Below are 27,010 nucleotides of genomic sequence, written 5' to 3'. Positions count from 1 at the left end.
GGTCCCATGTAGTCTACACTAACAGAGGAGAGAGAGGCTATGTAAAATTTGAGCCCTTTGTTTCATCCTGATGTAGTTTGAAGCTCTGTAAAAAAATAGGAGCAACACATTTATAACTGCAATTGATATAAGCAGCTTTAGTTGTGTTAATCCTTTACTGTTAACTCAACGTGCAGACATTTGTTCTGCTAAAAATGTACAGCCATGATTTTGATCATCAGAATTTGCCTCTGAATTAAAGAGAAATCTTTGTCTCTTAGGAAAGGAGAGATACTGACAGTTGGACACTCCATTCTGAGGGCATAATTACAAAGGAGAACATGTTGTGCTTTTCTGACACAAGATAAACATGAATCCTATTTTCTGAACACAATGGGCTAATTATGAGCTTGGATGCTGTTTCTATTTAACATTCACCTAAAGCAACAGCACAGTAAGGAATTAGAACTACGAATCTAAACTACCCTTGTATTCTTTTGTACCTTGTGGAATCTACTACCCCAAGAGAAAAAAGCTGCTTGTCATTCTTGTACATGACAGTGCAGATGGCATGATCTCTCAGCCAGATTTTTCTATGGGAATAAAGTGTAATTAAATGGAAAAAAAAAAAAAAAAAGAAGCTGAGTATGTGGGGCACAAGCTCATGTTGATTAGGTATCTTTTGAGTGATCACTGAGCTCTTTGAAATGCTCTGCATTGAATCCATCTGAGAGCAATAAATTCTGATGTTATAATGCAGTAGATTCTCCTTGGTAATGCTGTAATGACTGATATGCCCTTGTTCTACTTTGTTTATTGAACAGTAATGCAAAAAGCCTGGAGAGAGAGAAACCCCCAAGCCCGAATTTCTGCAGCACATGAAGCTTTGGAATTGAATGAGTGAGTGACAACAACATTAACATTTATTTCCTGTCATTTAAAAATCCATTTGATGATAGCTTAAGGCAGGGGGTTTGCTACAGTAATTTTTAACCATGTGACAGGCCTGTCACAGGAAAGCCTACAATGGAAGGAAAAATGCACAGCTGTATGTTGTGCTAGCCACCCAGAGGGTCCTTAGAGCAGTGAAGACAGTGGGAGTCTTCCTGTTGATGTCAGCGGGGTTTGGATCAGCAGAGTGAACTGTTAATTAAGTTGCCTCCTGATGAGAATATGAAACATGCATTTATGGGATGGAGAGTTCCCATTTGGATTTCTCAATCATCCTCCACAGAGGCAAGAAAGAAAGGACTCATAAACACTTTCTAAAATATTAATTTCATAGTGTGAATGTGATGTAATTTTCTGGGACTTTTGGTCTTTGAGTCCATTATTTATTTTCTCAGTGAGAAGTGTAGTATTCTGAGATCCCACAATGAACTCAATGCTGTGATGCTTTACTGGCATAGCAACCTGTCTAAATGTTGCCAAAGTACATAGAGCAAAGAGAGTCCCTTAGGTTGCTGTCAGATCTTACTGCATTCTATAATTCCATGAACTGGTGCCTTACATACAGATTGTCCTTCATGTGTTTCATCAGGAGGAGAAAAAGAATTGCTTGTTTCTGGACAGCAGTTTAACTGAGATTGCGTGTAGCATAAAAGGCTTTTGCAGAAGTCAGCTGTAAGCCTGTCCTTTCCTATTCACATATCACAGAGTCTCAGAATGGTTGAGGTTGGCAGGGGCCTCTGGAGGTTGTCAGATTCAACCCCTCTACTCAAGCAAGGCCACTTACAGCACATTGCATAGGACTATGGTTTTTGAGCATCTCTAAGGAGGCAGACTTTACAACCTCCCTGGACAGCCTGTGCCAGTGCTTGCTCACTGTCACAGAAAGAAAGTGTTTCTTGATGTTTAGTTGGACCTTCCTGTGTTTCAGTTTGTGCCCATTGCCTAAGGTCCTATCACTGGGCACCACTAAAAAAGTCCTGGTTCCATTGTCTTCACTTCAAGATCCTCCCTGAGCTGTCTCGTCTCCAGGCTGAACAGTCCCAGCTCTCTCAGCCTTTTGTCATATGTGAGATGCTCCAGTCTCTTAATCACCTTCACAGCTTTTTGCTGAATCCTCTCCAGTATGTCCAAGTTCCCTTTGTACTGGGGAGCCCAGAACTGCACATAGCATTCCAGGTGTGGCCTCACCATTGCTGGGTAGTGGGATAGGATCACTTCCCTCAACCTTCTAGCAACTCTCCTTAATGCAGCTCAGGATGCTTTTCACCTTTTCTGCTGAAAGGGCACATTGCTGGCTCACAGTCAACTTGGTGTCCACCAAGATGCCCAGGTCCTTTTCTGTAAAGGTGCTTTACAGATGGGTGACCCACAGCAAGTACTGGTGCCTGGAATCCTGTTTTCACCTGGACATGTTATTTCCTGTTCCTCAGCTAATGACTGCAAAATGCAGCTGGAGGCAACTGCTGCCCCATTCTATTTCTGTGTAAAGAGCGATCTTAGCAGCAGTGTGCTTTGTGTCAGAAAGAAGTCAACAGGCTATATCCCACCTCACTTCAGCTGACAAAATGTGGCCAAGCTGGATGAGGTGACTTTCACAATGCATTTCACCTTTCTGTGTATTCCTAAAGATGTTTTTCTCTTTTGGGGGGTTGTGTGGGTTGCTTTTGTGTTGTTTTGATTCCTACGATTATACTGATAATCTGTTCTCTGCATGTGGCAAGTGGATTCCTTTCATCTTTCTCTGTTACAGCAATGAAGACATTTTGTGTTAAAACACTAGTGCATAGAACTAGTCTTGGTTTCCAGGAGTTTTAGACATGTAGACCATGACTGCTTGGTGAGACAGTGCTTTACTTTCTGGGATAATTACCAGCAGGTTTACTCAAGTAGTTGAGTGGGAAGAGTACCTACAAATGAGAGTCATGGTCTGGTTCCCTTAGCATTTATTCATCAGAATAGTTCATCAGAAAGGTATATGGACAAAACTCCATTGCCTCTGTATTTGGCATATCCTCACCAGTCTGCATGTCTTTATATAGCTTTTATTTCGTGCAATTTTGGTTTTCCTCAGTTTTGTTTCATTGTTTGCTTTTTACAGATGTGCTACTGCCTATATTCTCTTGGCTGAAGAGGAGGCGACAACAATTGTAGAAGCAGAGAAGCTGTTCAAGCAAGCTCTGAAAGCTGGAGAAGGTTGTTACAGGCGCAGTCAGCAGTTACAGCATCATGGTGCCCAGTATGAAGCCCAACACAGTAAGTTCCGTTGGAAAAAATAGTTGTTTCTAAAGGGAGAGAAATTCCAGGGAGTTCTTTGGGCTTTGTTGTTTGTGTTTGCTTTTTTCCTCTCAGAACTATGTGTTAAGTATTTAAAATTGGTTGGAATATGGCCTAAGAGCCAGAATATTCTGTTCCAGTGCTTTTGCTTGATTCCGTTGCTGAGCTCGCAATGCTCAGATTACAGATGCACCTTTTCTTTATTGTGGCAGGAAATACTGTAGCTCATGCTTAACAGGAAAGAAAAGGTAGCAGAATTGAAAGGGGTACGATGCTCAGAAAATGCTAGACACTGCTTTAGGAAATTACACTGCGGTGTAATTTCAACACATGGACTTGTGTTGAGAACAGGCAGTAAACAGCGATGGAAACAGGAGTGAAGTGATTCTCTGCCGACTTTTTTCCATCAGCTGTAAAGCTAAATACATGCACCACATTGTTCTGTGTAGAATTTAATGAGACCCATTAACAAGTGTGACATTTGAAAAATGTGTTGCATATGTTAAGAAAGGTCACAGAAACATAAAAATTAACAACTGGAATAGTACAGTGCTCTGACCAAATGTCTAGATTTTATTTCATTTTTAAAATGTTGAATAAATGCATTCAGCTGCTGTGATGGCATACACTAGATGCTTCACTGGCAGTGATGGCATACACTAGATGCTTCACTGGCAGTAAAAGAACAGTAAGATAAATAAAGTAAACAGTCTAGGTTATTTGTAGTCTACAGTGGCTACCTCAGGTGAAAAATAATACCAAGGAATTGCATAAATGTGAGCACTAACATACTTTGGTTGTATTCATGTTTCTCAGGACCTGAATTCACAGCCTCTGGCTATCTCACATAATTTGAAGATTGAAATTGTGATCTCTGGTTTCAAAAGTCTACACAAGTCTGCACCTGAGAACCTTGGCTTTTATAAAGCTTCAGGGTAGTATTTTAAGCGTTTGTTAGTTACAAAGTGATACTTAGGATGATTTGCTTATTTTTGGTGAAAATAAAAGTATAGAGCAGCTGAGCCCTTGAAGCAATTTTCAGGCTCTAGCAGGCTTATGGTTGTCTGTGAAACCTTAATTTGTGTACTCAATCCATCCTGAGTGCAGAAAATTACAGTGATTCTATGAAAAATTTGCAATAAGACTAATTAAATGCTGTCACAATGTTTATGTCCAAGATAACCTGGTTAAGCTTGTCCAAGCAAATGTAAGCATGGTATTTTCATAATTTCTGTGTGGTAGATGGCTACTGTCAATATCAAATCTGATACCCTGAATTTTCAGCATTAGAGCAGAGGAAGTAACAGTCAAATTACAAAATTAAGTGCTTTGTCACAGAGCAGGAAGGACTGCAAAGTGACTGCCAGCTCTCAGTGTGGCTTCAGGAGGGGCTAGATTGTCACACTTCTTTATATCACCCAGTCTCCCTGTAATAATGTCAGTGTGCACCCACAGTATTTAGAGAGCTTCCAGCCTCAGATGGTGCCTTGAACACAGGGTTTCAAGTTGGATTCTCTTGATTATATGCTGGACTTCTGCATGGTTTACAGAGGTGAGGAGCTCAGCTACCTTTAAAGAAGGACCATGGAGAGATGTTTTGCAGTTCCATGGTTCTGAGATTTCTGTCATTCCATTTCTGGTTTTGAAGTTGGCTTTGGAATGGAAAGTGGGCATTGGATCTTGTAGAGGTGAAAACCACTCTAGTTTCTTGAAAAAATGGCATATTGGTCTGTTTATTGTTTCTGTTTATCCCTGTGTTCCAACTCCTTCATAAGGTATTTTATGCCAGTCTGTGAATTTTAAGAGTAAATGACTAATATAGTACCCGGCTTAACCTGTTTCAAAAGGTACTAGTTCATAGAAAGCATGGGCAATCCTCTTTGTAAAGTGGCTTATCTTAGTCACCCCCAAATCATTAGTCACCTCAGAAAATTTTGGACTGAAAAGTTATCTTGCCTTCATAGTAAGTAAATGCCTTTTGACCGTTCCTTCTGAAATGACTGAAAAGGAGCTTGTCCTGAAATGTCTCTCTCTTAGTTACACTATGTAAACACATAAAACAGATGTAACAAATTGTTTATGAAATATATAAGAATCATTACAGAGATAAGGAATTACATAATGTAAAATACAGCTGAATTCCTTCCTTATTTATTTTTTATTCTAAAGTTAGACCTTTCAACCTGCTGCTTAATCTACCTGAAAACTGTAAGCTTTAAAATGATTTATAGGTACTTGGAATGTTCTCAGTGCATATTCTGTTCTTACTATGGAAGACTTGAAAATGTTAGGAACAGACTAAAATGTCTACAGATTGCATACTATACACAAAGAGAATTCATAGCAGAAGTCTTATATTTTCATGATACAGTAATTTTATAAATGATTAGCTGTGCATTAATTTCTTGTTGGTCTAGAAGCATGTGAGGAGTTCACATTTGTGGTCGTTTGAGGCTGTGCCTTTAAGAACAAACACTGCTGGAACACACTGGCTAATGTTTTTGGTACTAGAACCAAAACATTCTGATATTCTAAACGAATTTCATTGGTTGATAAACAAAAATTCAGCTTTAGATTGTGAAGCGGTTGGAAAATTTTTTTCCTCAGTTCAGTTGGGTTTGGGAGTTGGGGGAGTTTGGTGTTTCAGCCTGTTCTCCCTGCCTGCTTCTTCTGCGAACTGCTGGACTTGGCCTTCAGATAAGCAAACACTAATCCTGCATGGGCTTTTGAAGCTTGCTAACAACTCTTTTCCTTAGTAACTTGCCTTTCTCTCTCTCTAACCCCTTTTTGGGGAAAAAGGGAGGTAAGGGGGGGAGAGAGGGGGTTCCAAAGAGGGGATCCCTCCCTGAGGGAGGGATTTTTGTTGTGTTATTTGTCTTTGCTGTGTATTTCTGTGTATATATTGTAAATACCTGTATATATTGTGTTATATATAACCTGCTTTCCATATATGCTTGTAAATATATAGCTTTTGCTCTTCGACTGAGTTAGCTGTGGTTTCTTACTCTGTGGAGGAGGGAGAGCTAAGCCCTCTCTCAACCTACCACATTTATTGGCTGCCCAACTCGGGGTTTGCTGACAAATTAGTTTGATTTATTGCTTGCTTAAGTCGAACGAGCAAACATGAAGGTGTTTTGGCTTTTTGAGCGTCTGTTCTTCTCGGTCTTTGGTGTATTGATCTACAAGTATTGCCTGGGTATGATTATCGATAAGATAGGTAAATATATAATGCAAAAATTATATTTGTGGTTTAAGTACAAGATTCGGCTTCTGTATGATCAGTGCCTGGAGTTCTTTTATGTTAAAAAGTACAGGAATGTTACATCTAGCACACTCCCTATTGAGATAAAAGAGTTTAAGATTCCGCTCGGTGAAAGGGTAATTTTAAGTGATGGCTGGGATCCAAAGCTGATTTTCTTGATGTGTGTAGTCCTGCTGATGATGATAATTAATGTGTATTTGTTGGTAGCACTGTACCGGGAGAAAAAAGTGTCCAAGGCATGTTTTGTTATAAAACGGAGGGTTAAGAGACGAAAACGCCACCCTGGCTCTGTTTCAGGAACATCCAGTGAGGATGATAATGGAGAATCTGTGTCAGTTAAAGATAAAGCTAAAAAGTCAATCGGCAAGGCAGCTCTGAATAGCAATGGTGATGATTCTGGCAAGCAGCCAGGGGCTACAGTAGCCCCAAACATGGCGGCTCCTGTGTCCCAGGCAGCCACCATTAACGAGGCAAAGTCATTTCCTCCTTCTTCCATGGCAGGAGCGGAAGCGTCCTCCAAAGCAGCTAATCTGTCTCAAAGCTTATCAGCTTCTGATAATAAGGCAGCTGGAAACCCAAACACAGCTCCAGTAAAGCAAGTAGCAGTTTTAACAACAAGGAAGGGTAAGACTAAAGCTGATTCAGGAGCTGACGGGGATGCACAGCAAGGTTCTTCTGCTGGGGAGGAAGAGAAAATCTGTCTTAAAAATATAGCTGAGTTATTGAGATCATCAGAGGATCGAGATGCATCTCTTGGTAGGACAGCAGCTAGTGGTGGTGCTTCTCAGCTTAAAGGGATCTTTGAGAGGTTGTTGGGACCACAAGTTGAGGAACAGGAGGCAGAGGAGCAAGAACAAGATGACATAACCGACTGCTCTTCACCCCGGGAGGAGCTTAGAAATGTGAGAAAAGACTATCTCAGAGCAGATAAGGAGCCAGTTCTCGCTTGGCTTGGTAGATGCTATGATACAGGTGCTCCAGCTCTAATGGTTGGAGACAAGTCAGCAGCCCAGCTAGGAACTCTCTCAAAGGATAATGGAATAGATAGACATCTAGGCAAGGCTCTCGGTAAGGTTAATCTGTGGATACGCCTTCTAATGGCGGTTCTCATGAGATACCCTTCCCGAGATGATCTTCCATGGAATCCTAAGCCCTGGACTACCATAGATGAGGGAATTAAGCGTCTGAGAGAATTTGCTGTTAGAGAGGTACTCTATGGTGAACATGAATCTCTGAATCCTGATGATGTTCCTGTAGGAAATGGTCTTACTAAAAAGCTCATCAAGCTTGCTCCTTCTAATTATGCAAACATTCTGGCAAGCAGAATTGTAGCAAGAAATTATGGTGGAGCTCCTCTTACGGTTGGCCAATTCACTGATCAATTGAGACAATTGGATGATAGCATGACACGTGTTTCTTTGGTTTCAGCCATTGAAACTCTGTCTGGAAAACTGGAGAATTGCATGAAAGAGCTGAAGGATGAATTTAAAAACACCATCTCCCAATTGGCACAAAGAGATGATTCCAATTCTTCCTCCAGGTGGGTACAGGTTTCATCTGTGAGGAATAGACATCCTCCAAGGAGGTCATTCCAAAACAGATCAAACCAAAACAGACCACCAAGGCAGTCACGTAGGACTATTTGGATTACCCTGCGTGATCAGTTTGGTGAGAACATGAACAGGTGGGATGGTCAACCAACTTCTAATCTTTTCAGGAGACTGAGAGAACTGCAAAGTGGCAGAACCCGAGGTAGCAATACCAGAAGGGTAGCTGTTACTTCTACAGTTCCCCAGGACAACTCTAGTAGCTCCAACAGTGGCTCCAGTTCTAACACTGCACAGTGTGCTCGTTGCACCTGTGGACATGTTCCCCATAACTAGGGGTGCCCTGCCTCCCGCCAGGGGGAGGAGAGGGGTAATACAGATAACAGAATCTATTGGGATGTGTACATCCAGTGGCCTGGCACTTCACACTTTCAGAAGTACAGGGCCTTGGTTGACACAGGAGCTCAGTGCACCATATTGCCATCAAATTATCAGGGATCAGAGTCCATAACTATTCTGGGAGTCACTGGTGGATCTCAAGAGTTAAGTAAAGTGGAGGTTAATATAAGCTTAACTGGTAAACAATGGAAAAAGCATACAGTTGTGACCGGACCTGATGCACCTTGTATTTTGGGAATTGATTTTCTGAGAGAAGGGCGTTTCAAAGACCCTAAAGGTTACAAATGGGCTTTTGGAGTAGCTTCTGTAGAAATTGATGGACAAAAACTGAAGCTGTCTGCTAGACCTGAGCTTTCTGATGAATCTGCAGTTGTGGGACAACACAAGATTCAGGACATTAAGTTGCCGGTTGCTTCTCGGACTGTGCATCACAGACAATACAGAACCAACCGTGACTCTTTGTTGCCCATTCAGAATCTGATTCGTCAGTTGGAGAGTCAGAAAGTCATCAGCAAAACTCATTCACCTTTCAACAGTCCAGTGTGGCCTGTGCGAAAGCCGAACGGAGACTGGCGTCTGACAGTGGACTACCGAGCCCTGAATGAAGTAACTCCGCCTATGAGTGCAGCAGTACCAGACATGATGGAACTCCAGTATGAGCTGGAATCCAAAGAGGCCAAATGGTATGCTACCATAGACATTGCTAATGCCTTCTTCTCTATTCCCATAGCAGAGGAATGCAGGCCTCAGTTTGCTTTCACCTGGAGAGGAATCCAGTACACTTTCAACAGACTGCCAATGGGCTGGATCCACAGCTCCAGCATCTGTCATGCAGTAATCCATGATGCTCTGGAGGAAGGTGGTGCTCCAGAACACATCCAGTTCATCGATGATATCATCGTCTGGGGTAAAACTGCTGAGGAAGTCTTCGAGAAAGGTAACAAAATCATGGACATTCTCCTGAATGCAGGTTTTGCCATCAAGAGAGACAAAGTGAAAGGTCCTACCACAGAGATCCAGTTTCTGGGAGTGCAGTGGCAGGATGGACGCCGACACATTCCAGTGGATGTGGTAAATAGAGTCTCTACCATGGCAAATCCCACGAACAAGCAAGAAACTCTACGTTTCTTGGGGATAGTGGGATTTTGGAGACTACACATTCCTGGATACAGTCAGATTGTGAAACCTCTGTATGATGTGACTCGAAAGAGGAACAGTTTCCACTGGGGACCTGAACAACAAGCAGCCTTTGACCAGATAAAGCAAGAAGTAGTCCAAGCAGTGGGTCTGGGACCTGTGCGAGATGGTCCAGACATTAAGAACATTTTGTACACGGCCGCAGGTGACAATGGTCCAACCTGGTGCTTGTGGCAAAAAGCTCCAGGTGAGACACGTGGACGACCTCTTGGTTTCTGGAGTCGAGGTTACAGAGGTTCAGAGGCTAATTACACTCCAACAGAGAAAGAGATTCTAGCTGCCTATGAAGGAGTGAAAGCAGCTTCTGAAGTAATTGGAACTGAGTCACAACTTCTCTTAGCTCCCAGATTGCCAGTTTTGAATTGGATGTTCAAAGGCAAAGGTTCCACACCACATCATGCCACAGATTCCACCTGGTCTAAGTGGATGGCCCTGATAACACAGAGAGCTCGAATGGGAAATCTTGAAAGACCTGGTCTGGTGGAGGTGATCTCAAGTTGGCCTGAAGATACCAACTGTGCTAAACCTCCAGAGGAGAGAGTAACTCGTGCTGAGGAAGCTCCTCCTTACAATGACCTTTCTGATGATGAGAAGAAGTATGCTTTGTTCACAGACGGTTCCTGTCATCTCGTCGGGAACAAGCGAAGGTGGAAGTCTGCCGTGTGGAGTCCAACACGCCGAGTTGCAGAGGCGAAGGATGGAGAAGGAGAATCCAGTCAGTTTGCAGAGGTAAAAGCTGTCCAGCTAGCTCTCGACGTGGCTGAACGTGAGAGATGGCCAAAGCTTTATCTCTACACCGACTCATGGATGGTAGCCAATGCTCTATGGGGTTGGCTAAAGAACTGGAAAAAGAATGGCTGGCAGAGGAAAGGAAAACCCATCTGGGCAGCTGAACTGTGGCAAGACATTGCTGATCGAATCGAGAGAATTCCAGTGAAAGTGAGACACATTGATGCTCACATTCCCAAGAGCAAAGCTACTGAGGAACAGCAGCACAACCATCAGGCAGATCTAGCTGCAAGAGTTTCTCAAGTAGACAAGGACTCTGAACTCGATCTCGACTGGAAACACCGAGGTGAGATATTCTTAGCTCGGTGGGCTCACGATTCGTCAGGACATCAAGGCAGAGATGCAACATACCAATGGGCTCGTGACAGATCCATAGACATTTCCATGGATGCCATCACACAAGTCATCCATGACTGTGACATTTGTGCTGCTATTAAGCAGGCAAAGAGAATTAAGCCCTTGTGGTATGGTGACAGATGGTCCAAATACAGGTATGGTGAAGCTTGGCAGATTGACTACATCACTCTACCACGTTCTCGTTCTGGTAAGCAGTACGTGCTTACTATGGTAGAGGCAAACACTGGATGGCTGGAAACTTACGCAGTCCCACATGCAACTGCACGCAACACCATTCTCGGTCTGGAGAGACAGATCCTGTGGAGACACGGAACTCCAGAGAGGATTGAGTCAGACAACGGAACTCACTTCAAGAACAACCTTGTAAAGAGCTGGGCAAAAGAGCACGGTATTGAGTGGATTTTCCATATTCCTTACTATGCACCAGCTGCAGGGAAGATTGAACGCTACAACGGTTTGTTGAAGACCACTCTCAAAGCCATGGGAGGTGGATCTTTGAAAAACTGGGAGAAACATTTAGCACAAGCAACCTGGCTGGTGAACAGTAGAGGTTCAGTGAACCGAGCTGGACCTGCACATTCTGATCTGCTACAGAAAGTAGAAGGTGATAGAGTTCCTGTTGTTAGGGAAAAGAATCTGTTAGGTAAAACTGTTTGGGTATTTTCGCCCTCAGGAGAGGCTAAACCTGTCCGAGGGGTGGTTTCAGCAGAAGGTCCGGGTCACACTTATTGGGTAATGCAGGAGAATGGTCAAATTCAGTGTATTCCACAAAGACATTTAACTTTAGCTGACAGAATTTAATTTCAGACTGTTGTACAGCTACAACGCGTCCAAAGGAAGAATCCCTGAGGAATCTACGGTGCACGAACCCTGAGAACCCTGAGAGCCCTGAGTCAACTGAGAGTCCCTGAGTCCCTGTTTCCCTTTTTCTTCGCTTCGTCTGCGGAGAGACAAACTGTTTTCCATTTTCTTGATTTTGGATTTTCTTGGACTTCTGAATCATCTACATCTGAGTATAGCCGGAATGGACGATGAACTTAACTTACGAACTGTAAATATTGTTCTGGATTGGATGGACAGTACGAACAGCCAATGAAATTGTTTAGAAAGGGGTGGACTGTGGTCGTTTGAGGCTGTGCCTTTAAGAACAAACACTGCTGGAACACACTGGCTAATGTTTTTGGTACTAGAACCAAAACATTCTGATATTCTAAACGAATTTCATTGGTTGATAAACAAAAATTCAGCTTTAGATTGTGAAGCGGTTGGAAAATTTTTTTCCTCAGTTCAGTTGGGTTTGGGAGTTGGGGGAGTTTGGTGTTTCAGCCTGTTCTCCCTGCCTGCTTCTTCTGCGAACTGCTGGACTTGGCCTTCAGATAAGCAAACACTAATCCTGCATGGGCTTTTGAAGCTTGCTAACAACTCTTTTCCTTAGTAACTTGCCTTTCTCTCTCTCTAACCCCTTTTTGGGGAAAAAGGGAGGTAAGGGGGGGAGAGAGGGGGTTCCAAAGAGGGGATCCCTCCCTGAGGGAGGGATTTTTGTTGTGTTATTTGTCTTTGCTGTGTATTTCTGTGTATATATTGTAAATACCTGTATATATTGTGTTATATATAACCTGCTTTCCATATATGCTTGTAAATATATAGCTTTTGCTCTTCGACTGAGTTAGCTGTGGTTTCTTACTCTGTGGAGGAGGGAGAGCTAAGCCCTCTCTCAACCTACCACAACATTGGAATTACAAGGGAGAGAACAAGTAACAATTCTCCAAGAGAACAATTATTGCAGCTGTTCAGTTTCTGCCATCTTTGCTGTCAGTGCCATCTTCTTTGCACAGGGCTGTCTTATCTGAAAGAAGTTGGTTTGCCATCCATATTTAGCAGTGTGAGGAATTTGAAGGTGCAAAATGGATAACAAGTAAAGGCTGTTAGAAGATGAGGATTTGTTTTGCTACATCTCCTTTGAATTAACTTGTACCATCATAACTTACAAGAAGTGTAGGATATAATGTTAGTTTCCATGGACGCCTTTGTCTTAGCTGTGTTTGTGAATTGGTAAGTAATGCTCTGTGTGTGACCACAGAGGTTCTCTGTCAGTGTTAACTTCATAGGGCTTCTACTTTCCTCACTTGAATAGTTGATGGCCTGTACCCTATTGTGTTCTCTCTACTACTGTGGTCTATATACTACAGCACTCTTGTCTACCTTTAGATCTGCTTGTATTTCATAGGTAGAAGGCCAACCAATGGATCCTTATTTATACCACTGTGCAGCCAGAGTAATTCACTGATTTCAGTGATGTTATGCCACGTCTAAATCAGCAGAATTTGCTATTATTGTGAAAGCACTGGTAATAGTGAATAACAAAAATCAGCAAGAAAGATCCTTCCCTTTGTGTTGGGATATTAAATGAATCTTTGTTTTGTCTTTTTTATCTTAATACTGTTTCTTTTTCCTCTTATACAGGAAGGGACACCAATGTGTTAGTTTATATTAAGAGGAGGCTGGCAATGTGTGCAAGAAAGCTGGGAAGGACCAGGGAAGCAGTGAAAATGATGAGAGATGTGAGTTTGGTTTTGTTTCGTATGTGATACTTAGATAATAGTAGCATAGAAATTACACACATTTGCTTGCAAGTTAGCATCTATTCCTGCTGCATGCAGCACTGCTGATAGTCATTTTGTATGTGTACATAAGAAATTAAGAGATCATTTATAATGTTGCAAAAGGAATGCTAAGATGTCATAAAATACCAGATGAACGGTTGCCGACACGAGACTGTATTTCCCATCCTGGTACATGTGCAGTGGAGTGCAGTAGTTAATTATCTGTTTGTGAAGTTACATAACTTTTTTTTTTCCTGAAGCATGTAATGAATGCTGCTGACTTAATAGGTCTTAAGTATTGTTTCTTCCTTGCAAAGCTCTATACATTGTTTACATCATACTATTCAGACTTGAGGACAGTGTTGTTTATTCATGCAAAGCCTGTTACTCAGAAGTCAAAACCAAGTAACCTGTAATGAGTTGATTTTCCTCTGCAAAGGAGGAGGACTATATCCCTGTTTTGTAGGGAGGGAGCTACCAATGCTAGTCATAAGTTAGTAAGCTACAAAGCTGCAAATTTGAAACACCTAACAGTAGCTGTTTTGGGCATGACGGGGAGGGCAACTGTCCACATAAGGCACTGTCTATATTTCAAGTATGTAAAATGTTTGAGTTTAGAGATTGCTGTGAATGTCCAGTATGTCTTGAGATTCCCTGGATGCAGATTAAGAACACAGTGCTTTGAGGAGGTGACTTACTTCACCCAAGGTAGCAAGTCTCTGACAAGAGGAGGAGTGGAACCCTAGAGCTCTGGGAGGATGATGGTAAAACTCTTTACCAGTTTCCTGTGTTCTTTTCTTATACTTTGTTTTCCAGCTCCCACAAAAGTGGGGTAGAAATGAATCCAGCAAGATAAGAGTTCTGCAAGTTAAGCTGAAGGACTTAAATTTTAAATGTACAGCATGGAATCCCAAACCAGAATGAAGCACCTGTAAGGTGTGTTTTAAGCAGCTCAGATGAATGGTCCTGGAATCTGCATAGTGAAAAGGGAAATTCTTGATGCAAGTCAGTGGGAACTTTAATGCAAAAAGGCAAGTAACTTTCTCTGGAGCTAAGGCACTTGCATCAACAGCAGTAGGGCAAGTACATCTGCCAGTCTGGAATCCAGCATCTTCTGTGAAACCAGGGTACTCATGAATATGTTTTGAAAACATTGAGCAGAGTTTATCATAGTAATGCAGGTCCTCTGCTAAACAGCAGTCTCTGAGAGGGCAAGTAGTGAGTAACAGTCTCAATCTGGAGTTTTTAAGGCACACCACTCTCACTGCCCAGAATCATTAGGCTCCCAGGCAGAGGAGAGAGGTGTTGAAAAAGAACTTGTCAAAAACACAGCCATTGTGCAGCTGGGAGTGTGAGAAAGAGGGATGAGGAAGAAAGACCTGGCTTTGGAGTCTTCAGGTCAGCTGGGAGAATGTTGTTATAAAAAATGTTTTCAGTCCAGCCAACTCCACTTTTGTTACACAGGCACTCTGGGACAAATACTGAAATGTTTGGGGATAAACATTGGAATTCTAAGTTCTGGCATTAATATACAAGAAAGATAAAATTTTGAATTTCACATCGTAATTATGGCAACTTCTGGAGCTTACTACAGGTTGCTGAGTGTGTTTTGTGATCTGTAGATAGGACTATGGAGAGCAGATAATCTGTGAAGCCTTCTGATGATGTCAGTATGCATGGTTAAATGTGTATGCAGAGCACTGGATTCAGGAACATGGGTGGTCCATATAGTCCTATATTTCTTACACAAAGTGAAACCCAGCATGCTTTCGTTATAATGAATAGCTTACTCTGTCACTGGAGACAAAATAATGTTTTAAGTATGGTGTGGATCTTGAAAGGCAACAATAACAGGCAGACCCACATTCATCATTTATTAGATACTTGAAGGGCAAAACCAACTCTCCTCTATAGGAACATTTTGCAAAAATGGAAGGACTGAATGCAAGACAAACGAGGTGTAAAGGTAACATACAAACACTAGGCCAAATCCTCAGAAAGGGATTTAGATGCCTCTAAGAGTTTGCTGTTGTGAGCAAGCAGGGCCGAGAATTAGCGAGTCCCTAGAGGAAATATAAAAGCAGCAGGGTCAAGTCAGCTTTGTCCATGCTTTTCTTAGACTAACTTGGAGCTACTTCTTTCTGATGAATGTATATCCTTCATTTCTTCATAGAAAACATAAATAATGTACTTATGAAGAAGTTTGGAGAACATGAATGTGTCATTGAAGGTTTCTGTGTGATTGATGAGGGAGAGGATTAATTTATTCACCCTAACTGGAATATGAAGAATATGTTGGCTAGGGACTGCTAAAGCTAGCAGGGGACAGAGGGTGGAGGCCTTGTTTGTGTTTGAAAGATTGAAAACAGATTTCTCAATACATGGAACATGATGGAAATGAAGTGTTAAGAGGTTCATGACACCATCTGGGAAATATGATTGGGATGTAGCAAGTCCTTGCCACTTCGAGAAAATAAAATATTTAAGAGTGTTTAATTCCGTGCATATATGAGGCCATCTTAAGTACATTATTGATGGATTAGATTGTTTTACTTGTATTTTATCTAAGAAAAGACTGAGATCCTGCTTAAAACACCTTAATGGAAAGTAAATGAGTTGTTGGTGACAAGATTTTGAATTTCTGGTTATATACACTGCTGAGAGGAAAATCGTATTCTTTAGTATTGTACTGAAGATACTGAAAACCAGGTTAGACTTTATGTTGCTTCTGTGGTTGATTTTGAGGTAGTATTTTGTTGGTGACTTTGTTGCTTGGATGTCATTCCTTTAGTTGAGTTGAATGAATAAGAATTATGAACTTGTAATTTTCATGGAAGCATGTAATTGAACCATACATAGGTGCTGCTTTTGCTTGTATTTCTGATGATGATTATTTACTATGTTTTGCTATAGAAACCAGCAGCTGTCACTGTTTGTATACATTGAGTCAACATGTGATCTCATTTTGATTAGTGCATTGTTGGAATAGCTCCAGTCTAGTCAACAGAGTTATTCCAGTTTTATTCATTTTTATACAGAGCATGATATGGTCTGTGAGGGAACTATTTCTCCTTTACTGTCCCTGAGGAGAAAATCCACAGTGCTGGTTGTTTTATTTGTTGTGCTGATTATGTTAGGAGGATTTAAACTAGTTTGTTCTGAATTATGTTGGAAAATTTCATATGTGCAGAGGGGAAAGGCCTTAATGGTGGCTGTAGGGAATCTTCAGTATCGCTTCAAATTGAATCTGTTACTGCAGACATTGTTGCAAGCTGCATAGCTATATGCTGATGAGCAAGAGTAGCCTTTTATACTAGGCACTCTCTGCCTGCTCTTACCAGATGCCTTCACCATTATAATGGAAGAAAACAGAAGTGTACTGAGTTTGCATTTTGTGTCCTTCACTGATTGAAAACAGAGGGGATGTGGAGGGTATGCAAAGGCACTTTGCACTGTACTTTGCAGGCAACTGCTTAAGTAACTGCACTACTGAATTGAGGAGCAGAGAGAGGTGGTATTTCCCTTGTCTGGCTCGTTGGAGTATCCAGGTGAAAATATACTGTCATGAAAGTAAATTGTTAAATCAATTAGAGCTTCTTGGGATTGTCCTGCAAAACATTTGGACTGTGGAATACACTCTCATTGAAGGACAATGTATGTTTAGGAAAGAGAAGGGTAGCCAGGCAGAAGGTGTGCTAGTGGACAAAGCGAACAGAAACTCTTGATCATTTCTAATTCAGAGGGGAAATAAAAGAAACATATTCTAGAATGTCCATATCTCTGCCCCTTGGCCTGGCACTCCTCTGAAGACCGCTTTGTGGTCTCAGCAAGTGTATGATTCACTGTGCATTTGCATTATGCCACTTGCTTTGCAGCTTTGTTTAGCAATGAGTGAGTTATAGGGAGAGAGAAGACTCTCCAAGTCATTCCTCAGCTCTGCAGAAGGACCAAAACATCTTTTAAGGGCCAAGGAAAGTACATTTTACTTCTGGGATCAGTCTTATCTGCTGAGAAATTACTCTTCAATTCACAGAAAGAACCCTAGAAGTCTGCTTCTATGTACGTAGCTCTGAGAACCTTGCTGAGTATAGTTCAGTTGGATGTGTTTATGTGTTCATCTCTGTGCCCACCTGCAGCCTCTAAATGTGTGTTTTGTGCCACAGGATACAATAGGGCATTATCAGTACCTTAGCAGCTTCTGCTGTTGGAGTGTTGCATGCTTATCAACGCATTGCATGATAAGTTCTTCAAGCACTCAGGCCACCCTGATCATTTAAAATGGTTTAAGAGGTTATATCACTTGAAGGCTTCAAAAGGATGCTCGACTGTACTAAATCCATTTTAATGATAGGAGTAGTCTGGGTTTTTATCTTGTCATAATCAGCAGTATTAGTGATTTTTTTGCTGGTGTGATGGTTCTGCAAATCTGTCATACTTTCTTGGCAAACACTTTTACTGGGCTTTTGAATAAAGTTTTCTGCTCAGTATTCTCTTGAATTCTGTATTCTTGTTTGCATTGCTGATTCTTGATGAATGAGAATACATAGCCAGGACAGTGCTCTGCACCTTGAATTATCAAGCTGTGTGAAACAAAGACAGTATTAATTACTTTTAAAGATGTCATGATCTCTAGCAACTTAACTTAGGCAGCTACTGTCTCTCTCCCAAATTTTTCTGTGCTTGAGGCAGGAATTGCTGAGTCAGATTCTTTGGCTTGTATTACACAGGTTGTGTTAAGCAGGCTACTCTGTCTTGAGTGGGATTCTAGTTTTATTAGCATCTGTAACAGTTATTGAAAGTACCATTTATTAAAATTTGAAGGCAAAGTACTTCTTAGTTAAATGAGGCCAAGAGTTACGAGTTTTAGAACAGTGCTACTCTTGTGAATGATGACATTTGTTGAGTAGGGTTGTTGGTTGGACTTGGTGATCCCCTTGGTGATCAGGTCTTTTCCAGCCTGAATGTTTCTGTCTTTCTGTGATTTGCCAGTCTCCACACAGAGGACTATCTTCAGTTAACTCTTGTTCTGACGCACAGGCATTGCAATAATAGCAAGTGATAAATGCTGATTTTAACATTCCCATGTGACCACATATTCAAATGTGGTTTGTTTTGTCACAGATTGACATGTTATATATAGGTAAGTGGTAAGGGTGAATTAGAGGAGAGTCCTGTGATTCTCCTGAAGGTGTTTATCCCTTCACTTTACCTGCGCATGATTCAGACCCCTTTTTGTCCTGACTGTGATCCTGCACAAAATGCTCAAAAACTAGAAATTTGCTGACTACTACCTAAACCAAATAGTAATGTTTCTCATATACATTATGGGTTTCTAGCATTGTGATTCTAGTAAGATAGGATGTCATCTTAGGATATAGTCACATAGTCTTGATAGGAGCCCTGGTAACTTGAGCTCCTTTCTGTCTGCCTTCTTGCATCACTCCATGTTCAGGGGTTTTGAAATACCCTTTAATTATGCTCTTTCATCTATCTGGAATCTCCAAGCTAATTTTTGAGCTGCTAGAAAGTTTCCTCACTGTAATTTAGTTTGAAAATCTACTTCTAAAAATATGGCAACAATTCTGCAAAAAGTACTTTGGGATGATGTAAATAAAGGAATGTTTTTGAAGAAGGCTGTGAGTAATGACTTTATTTTCATGCTTTATGAAGCTACTAATCTTTGATGTAATGAACATAATTTATCACTGTTACTACTTTTATGCAATGTGAATAGTAGTAAGTTTTCATAACTAGGTACCTTAATGAACTTAAGTCATACTCTGAAAGCTTTAATTAAGAGAGAATATAAAGACTGTGTATTCTGGCATATCTCCTTAGAGTTTGCATATTTGGTAAGGTATTTTTCATGCTATTGACTCATTGTTAATCCTACATAGAAGAGAAGTCATATGATCTGTGAGTATGATGGAGCACAAAGACCAAACTTATATTTGCCAAATTAAAAATGGAATGTTGGCAAATTTTATACCTGTGCTGGATCTGGGTCTCTTTTCTGACACTCTGAAATTCAACCATTAGATGACATGTTAAATTCACTGAATTCCACATATGGATGAAAATACATGAATCATGCTGCTAATCGTTTCCAAGCTCCAAAACAACAGGCTATGGCAGATTTGGCTTCTTAGCTTCTATCCTCTCTGAACTGTGAAAGAGTAACTACAGAGTTGCTTCCAAGCAGTCATTATTTGCCAAAATAAATGAAATTAATGAAATGACAGAATCCTACTTCTGCTGCAATTAAGCAGAACTTTAATTTCAGGTAAGTCCAGTGTATTTCAGATAATTTTCCAACTTTGAGGCTATGAGAGTGTCTGTTTAAAGACACATGAATCCCACTTAGAATGAGACTGCACTGGAATGAGTTGATCTTCACAGAGCACAAGTTAGCCTAATTTTTAAGCATCTGACATTGCCTTTTTGTGTTATAGCCATTGTCTGCTGAAAATGTTTCTTCCCTTCTGTCCTTGCCAGGTGAGCTGGTGAGGAGAAAAACTTAAGCGTCTTACTCATTATCTTAACTATCTTATTAGACATCAGACAAATACTGCAAATGCCTCAAGCCCAGGTTATGCTTCATTCAGAACTTAGACATCTGAAAGTTCCGCTGTAGACAACGAAGCTCACAGAAATGGAGGCTTCTGGGTTTTTACTCAGAAATGGCTTAGAGTTTTGCTTGTGTTACCACTTCTTACAGATTACAGGTAATATACCAGAAAGCAGATTATGCAGAGCCTAACAGTGTTATCCATACTATATTCTTGATTCTTAAATGGTTGGTGGACAGTTGCACCTGGGAGATGGCAATCTCAGTCATTTTACCATTTCAGACTGTAATAAAATGTGTTTTTATATATTTTACTATTTAATATTTTAAATAGCAACAGAATAAGAGGACAGAGTCTCAAGCTTTCCCTGTAGCCTTTCCATGGCTCTTCTGGGATTCAGTTCTCTTGGGGCTTTTCCCTTTTCTGCCTCCAGCGCAGGGCTCTCAGAGTGTTGGTTGCCTTGGTCCAGGTGCGAGGCCCAGATGTGGTTTGCCTGCTAAGGCAGGCTCTTGGGCAGCTGCAAGTCTGGCAGCATTTGGCTCTTCTTGCTTTCTTGGTGAGAACAAAGCAAATTGCCTACTTTCTCAGCTGGTTTAAATACTGTCCAAAGACAATTAATGCCCTTTGGTAACAGAGAAACTTGGTAACTGAACCTATAGAATGGGGCATAACCAAACATGGCTGTGGCACACAGTTCACAGATGTGTTACCAGGTTAGTTACACATACTGCACCTTTACCTGGACCATCTGGACCCCAGGAAATGTCCAGGTTTGCACATTCACAGGTGCTTAACTCATTGTCTGGGTTAGGGTGTGTTTTGGGGTTTGTCTCTTCAGGACACAGACATCCACATGGGAACAGATGCACTTGGGTTAAGGTTGTAACAGTTTCACTGTTTGCATTTACGTGCTCTTGTTTGCTTCTTACATAGAATACATACATACATAGAATACATACATACATAGAATAAACCAGGTTGGAAGAGACCTTCAAGATCATCGCGTCCAACCCATCAACCAATCCAACACCGCCCAAACAACTAACCCACGGCACCAAGCACCCCATCAAGTCTTCTCCTGAAAACCTCCAGTGACGGCGACTCCACCACCTCCCCCGGCAGCCCATTCCAATGTGCAATCACTCTTTCTGTATAGAACTTTTTTCTAACATCCAGCCTGAACCTCCCCTGGCGCAGCCTGAGACTGTGTCCTCTTGTTTCTTCATCTTAAGCTGAATTCATTTTTCATATTTATGAATGTACTCATTTGAGTACGTTGATCTAAAAATGTTCTTGTTGGTTTGTTGAGACAATGCAATTACAAGCAGCAATGAATGGTTGCAGGCATTGCCCATGAAATATGTGACCATGCATACAGCCGTAATGCAAATGGAGAATAAATCTGTTAACACTGGGTTATATATAAGATTATTTATTTTGCACCTCTATATTCCCTTGAGTCCCATAGTCTACTTGTAGGCATAAGCTGTAGCTTAAGGCTAATTTCTACACAAACAATGTATCGTTGCTAATTGATGCATGATGTTAACGTCATCACAGAGAGAATAATGGAACTGGGAGAACAATGTGTGCAGCAGTTAAAGCTATGTTCCTTGACAATGTTTCAAAAATTAGATCAAAATAAGAAAATGCTGGTGACTGAAATATTCTCAGAGAAGGGAGTCTTCTTTATTAAGCTGTTCTTTGGGAGATAAAACCTGTTTCACATCCAATAAATCAGAGTGGGTTTCCTTATACCATAAAGCATTTTTTGAGATCATCATGTCTTCGTATCCATCACAAAAGCACTGGACCTACACCCTGCATTATGGATTTGGTGACTCTGGATATACAGCCCCCACAGGACTAATGATAAGCTATCAGGTTGTGTCAGACTTATTTTAAGAATTTTTCTGAAAATGTATGTTCCCAAAATACTATTTCTCTACAAAATTTAAAATTGTTATTTATCTGGGAAAGCTACCATTTCTGTGTATTTCCAGTATACCTAGGGAATCTCTCACTTTCTACACATGTATCATTTTCCCCCCCAAACATGCAAAGCATTTCACAGAATCACAGAATGTTAGGGGCTGGAAGGGACCTCAAAAGATGCTCCAGTCCAAGCCCTCTGCCAGAGCAGGATCACCTATACCAGATCACATAGGAACGCATCCAGGCGAGTTTTGAGTATCTCCGAAGAGGGAGACTCCACAGCCTCCCTGGGCAGCCTGTTTCAGTGTTCCATCACCTTCACAGTGAAAAAGTGTTTCCTCCTGTTTACATGGAACTTTCTGTGCCTCAAGTTCCACCTATTGCCCTTTGTCCTGTCATTGGGCATCACCGAGAAGAGCCTGACTCCATCTTCTTGGTACTAGTACAGGCTATGGGCTAACCCAGCCTTGGGTCTGAATTTCACCATATTTTGACCAATACAGCTTCAAGGTAGAACCCTTGTAAGCATAGGTTTGGTATGATTATGTTCAATAGCTATTTGAACATCCTTACAGTGTGAGGAGGGAATGTGTTCGTGGCCGTATGGTATGAAAAGGTATGAAAACAAGCTTTTGCTCAGTGGAGCACAGCTCTTTCATACCAGCTTAGAAACTGACTGGAATTTCACATTGAAATTTTTAGCCCTAACTCTAGCATTTATGTAAAAAGCTGTAGCAACTCTGGTGAGAAATCTTGAGGACTGAATTTGATGACTGTCTCTTGAGGTGTGGAGAAATACAATAACAGAGCCTTCATTTTTCTAATCTCAGTACTTTCTACTCCAAGCATTTGTTCAGTTACTGTAGAGATGTAAAGAAAATTGATGAGCTAAATGATTTGGCAAATATTTTTCTCTGTAGCTTTACAGAAAATAAAGCTTTGGGTGCAAAGGAAGGTCTGTGCCTCTTAAAGCAGAGCCTAGATTAGAGCTTCATGCTGTATGTGTATGAGGAACTCGAGAGTGTGGTCTTCATCTTGTGGTCTTGCCTGTCTTTACATCTCTGTGTAGAGCATGAGCCAGGCTCCCTGTTCATCTGCTAGGAAGGGGAGGGGAGCAGGATCATCTTTGGGCCTATATTGCTTCTCAGCATGACACACACAGTATTTGGGCTGGCCTGACCTTCCAGAAGGTCTGTGTTGCAACCTTCATGGCAGTTTTTTAATTCAGCAAGCATTTGTTTTCACTATGAGGCCTAAAGATAACCTGTCATAGTATTCTTCTATCTAAATGGCTTCTCAAAATGCAGATTTTTACTTAGAAGTGTTTTATTTTTGTAGCTACAGTATCAACTGAGTTCATTATAGCAGGGTTGGACTTCTTAACGTTTAACCTTTTCCAGATGAAACCTTTATTAACACTTGTCACTTCAGAAGCCTGGCAGTCCAGACAGTAATCTTTATTCTGCTGCTGTCTTAAACAGTTTATCACTCTGACAGAACCCAATTAAAATAGAAAAAAATAATCAGTGAGTGATGTCAGAGTAAGATATTTTTTTACTGGCTACAGTACATCTACAACTAGCTGCAAATCTTCCTTTTCTTCACTGATGGAAGGAATGTTATTCTGCCAGCCATTATTCACTCTCAATGAGCACAGATAATCTTTCTTAATCCCTTGGAGGGGTTTCTTTGCAATATGTTCATTCTGAACTTTAAACCACTACTTATATAGGGCTGGATTCTGTCATGGTTTTTCCTGCCAAATAGTAGCTTCCTCTGTTAAAAATGCAATGGTAAGGACAAGAATGAAGAGAAGTAGGCTCTATGCTGCATCCTAAATGGATGAATCCAACTATAGGATTTTTCACCTGCAGTTATTTTTCTTCATGAGCAATGACTTAAACTTTTTATTTTATTGCCAAATCCTTCCACTTACCTAGATGAGCACCAAGGCCTGTGGTACAGTTTTTGGGAAACTGGAGATGGAGAAAAGCATGCAAACTACACAATTTTGTTTGTGTGTTTTTCTCATAGGTTCAGTTCCTACCACTGAAAGTAGGAGCTTTATAGCCTTTCCCTTGCCCCTAGCATAAAAATACTCAGTGAGCTCTTTCAGCTGATGACTCAGTGATCATGATTCTTGTCAGAATTTTATACAATCCTTTAAACAAAACATTGATGTCTTTGCCTTTGTTATGTTAATAATTCTCAAACTTCAGCAAAGTCACTGTTGTCCAAATAGCCAAATTTAGACAGACTATCCCTTAAGGTCCAAACGGTTCTTGTATTTACTTATGACAGGCATTAACACAAGAAAGAAAATTCTTTGTGCTTTGCATCCCTGCTTACCCATTAAGATCTCTTCCTTAACAGAGTGAAGAAGCTCCAGTGCATTGCCTGTTTCTCATTTTCTAAAGTTCTCAGTCAATTTCCACCCCTTTTGTTTCAGCTCTGTTTTATTTTGGGTTTTTTATGGTACCCATTTGTGAGATTAAGATTTGCTGGTTCTCGTCAATTTCTCTATTTATATCTCCAAATGTAGGTTTATTAAGTGACAGAGTTTTCAGGTCCAACTTAATATTTTCAAATTGAGCAAGGCTGACCTTGAATCATTTTCTTTACTTTCCTTGTTACAGTATTTCTGTCATAAACCATCTCAGAGAGATTGTAAATGATAATGTTCCCCTATAGCTATCCCAGTTCTACACTGTCTAGGACCATTTTTGCTGATGTACATCATGTAGGCAGTTAAGGTATAACAGCCATAAATAGAACAAAAGTGAGAAAGTATCTTTTAACAGTTCAGTTCTTTAGAGAATCACTCTCACAATAAATAGTACTATTTAATCAATTCTGCAGTTTAAAAAATATAGACTCCTCTAGTAAGTGTGGCTTCAAAAAGGAGATGCAATAAAATATCAACTTCAGTCATTTAAATCTAGGCAGACAGAGGATGTCTAAGAACAAATCACAAGGCACTTGCATGTAAAAGGATTATTTTAACTACACATTTCAGTCTGTCATACAAGGTGGATTCTTTAGTTAGAATGTTAGTTTTGTATCAAACTTTGCTGCCTTTTCTTATTTTCTTTTTTTCCCCCTTTTTTTAAACATTGGCCACAATTGCAATTCTGTTCTAAAGGATCCATAATTATAAATCCTATTATCACATACTTGATTATATGCTTGCACATCTGTAAGGTTCTCTCATTTGAATTTATTCTGATTTCTTTCAATGTATTTTCTGTTACTCACACTAATTATACCAGAGAGGTGATGGGTTACTTACTACTGATACACAGGAGTTGCATTGTTTATGGTTATTTTCCAGTACAGTAAGATAAAACTTCTTCACTTTGAAAAAGCCTGTTAATTGCAGAACAGTTAAGTATTCAGGCAGCTGTGTTCTTGGATTTGACTAATTGCATCCTATGCAAAGCAAGTCTTGTCAAGAAACCTGACTCATTGCCCAGTAAGAGCTCAGACATTTCCGAGATAATAGTCAACTCTGGGAAAGAGCCAAGAACAAGGGGAACTGAGGGATTTTAACTTCGTGTTGGTTATTTCAGTATATTTTGAAGAAGCAGCCTTTCTCCATGTTAATAATCTAACCCTTTCTTACTTTTTTTAAATTTTAGTTGATGAAGGAGTTTCCTCTGCTCAGTATGTTCAACATCCATGAAAACCTACTAGAGGCTTTGTTGGAACTGCAAGCATACGCAGATGTCCAGGCAGTCTTAGCAAAGTACGATGGTAAGTTCATATATATTTGTATTTTCTCTATATGATATACACAGAAGCAGTGTCAAATTCTTAAAATTTAGGAAACACTGTACTTAAGGAGATTGGCACAAGCTTCATGGATTGCCTTACACAGTACTTACTCCAAAGATTAAATATGGTGTATTTTTTCTTCCAACCTATGCTTAATTCATTGTTCAGGGTAGCGAAGCTCACTTAGTAATAGCTCTTCAGTGTTTCCTTTGCTTTCTGTTGGTGTTTAATGAATGACTATTTAGGTTTTGCAGATTTTTTTTATTGCATGCTATTCAAATCTTGTCTGCAGAAAGGGTTATCAGTCCACAGATCCCTTGTGGACTTTTCTATGAATGTCAACTTGGTAGCAAACAAGTGTTTTACAGGCATTAATAGATAGAACTTCATGACAATCTAGTGAGTATCAGACTTCATGCCTTATGGGGAAAAGTTGTAAAGCTCAGAAGACTAGGTGAACTTTCCACAGTGAATTTCAGTCTTTTTCAGTGAGCATTAATTTATGCAGCATTACATCATTTCTTTCGTTCAAGCCACAGCGCCTGCTGCCTTCAGCTTTAGCCCTATGGACTTAAGCTGAAGACACCAGGATCTTAAAAAAAAGGACAGAATAAGAAGCACCAACTGGCACTTTGTTTAGTTTAAGTGAAATGATTTTCCTTGTATTACATAGAAACTTTGTGACAGAAATCAGAATGCAATCCAATTATCTTGAGCAGTGTTCATCAACCTGCACAGTGCCATTCTTCATCTCTTCAGGTAGTCTCTGGTGTACTCAGTGTCCACATTCCAGGCTCTGCAACAAATGAATCAAGAACCTTGCAGCTTTCAGTTTCCGGCTGAGTTACTACAGAGTCCTCATTCATCCTCAGGAAAATCTCATTCTGTGCACTGGAATACAGCAAGAGAGTTTATGAAAGGAATACTCTGCAATTGTGTAACTGAAAAAAAGATCGTATCAGACATGAATCCCATAGCTGAATTAAGTAAAACCAGCCTTAATTTGGCTGTTTCTTAACTCTTTCTCTAGGTTGATCTTGTAGCCTTTAAAATGTTCTTAATTACTGTCTCTTACAGTCTTCCTGTGTTCTTTGAACAGAGATTTTAAGGCTTTTAACTTCCAAAGTTACTCATGTATAAATGGCTACCAATATGTGCTCTGGAGCCTATATTCACAGTGCTTTAGCCACTCTTTGATTCTTTGAAGAAATTGTCTTTTCCAGCCTTCCTTTAGTTGATCTCCTGATTTATCTTAATACTTTTCACCTACATGGTCAGTTTCTGCTTTCATTTGCTCCCAGTTCCTACCAGAGGCTCCTTGTTCAGCCATTACTGCTCATTCTAAGTTCCATCTTCTGCTTTTCCTACCTACCT

General features: G+C 40.5%; 1 protein-coding gene across 1 annotated transcript in view; it reads left to right on the top strand.

Moving 5' to 3' along the window:
• Positions 1–27,010, top strand: part of ST7 (suppression of tumorigenicity 7) — a 153,784-nt gene that overhangs the window by 87,916 nt on the left and 38,858 nt on the right. Inside the window, exons 6-9 of the mRNA XM_054177998.1 lie at positions 804–879; positions 3,029–3,183; positions 13,219–13,316; positions 25,501–25,615. Coding sequence (XP_054033973.1) covers positions 804–879; positions 3,029–3,183; positions 13,219–13,316; positions 25,501–25,615 — 444 coding nt within the window. The remainder of the gene's footprint in view (positions 1–803; positions 880–3,028; positions 3,184–13,218; positions 13,317–25,500; positions 25,616–27,010) is intronic.

Source organism: Dryobates pubescens, chromosome Z, assembly GCF_014839835.1.
Source record: "Dryobates pubescens isolate bDryPub1 chromosome Z, bDryPub1.pri, whole genome shotgun sequence".
NCBI classification, from domain to species: Eukaryota; Metazoa; Chordata; class Aves; order Piciformes; family Picidae; genus Dryobates; species Dryobates pubescens.
Note: the sequence above shows the minus strand (reverse complement) of the source record. Positions and strands in the feature narration are given on the sequence as shown.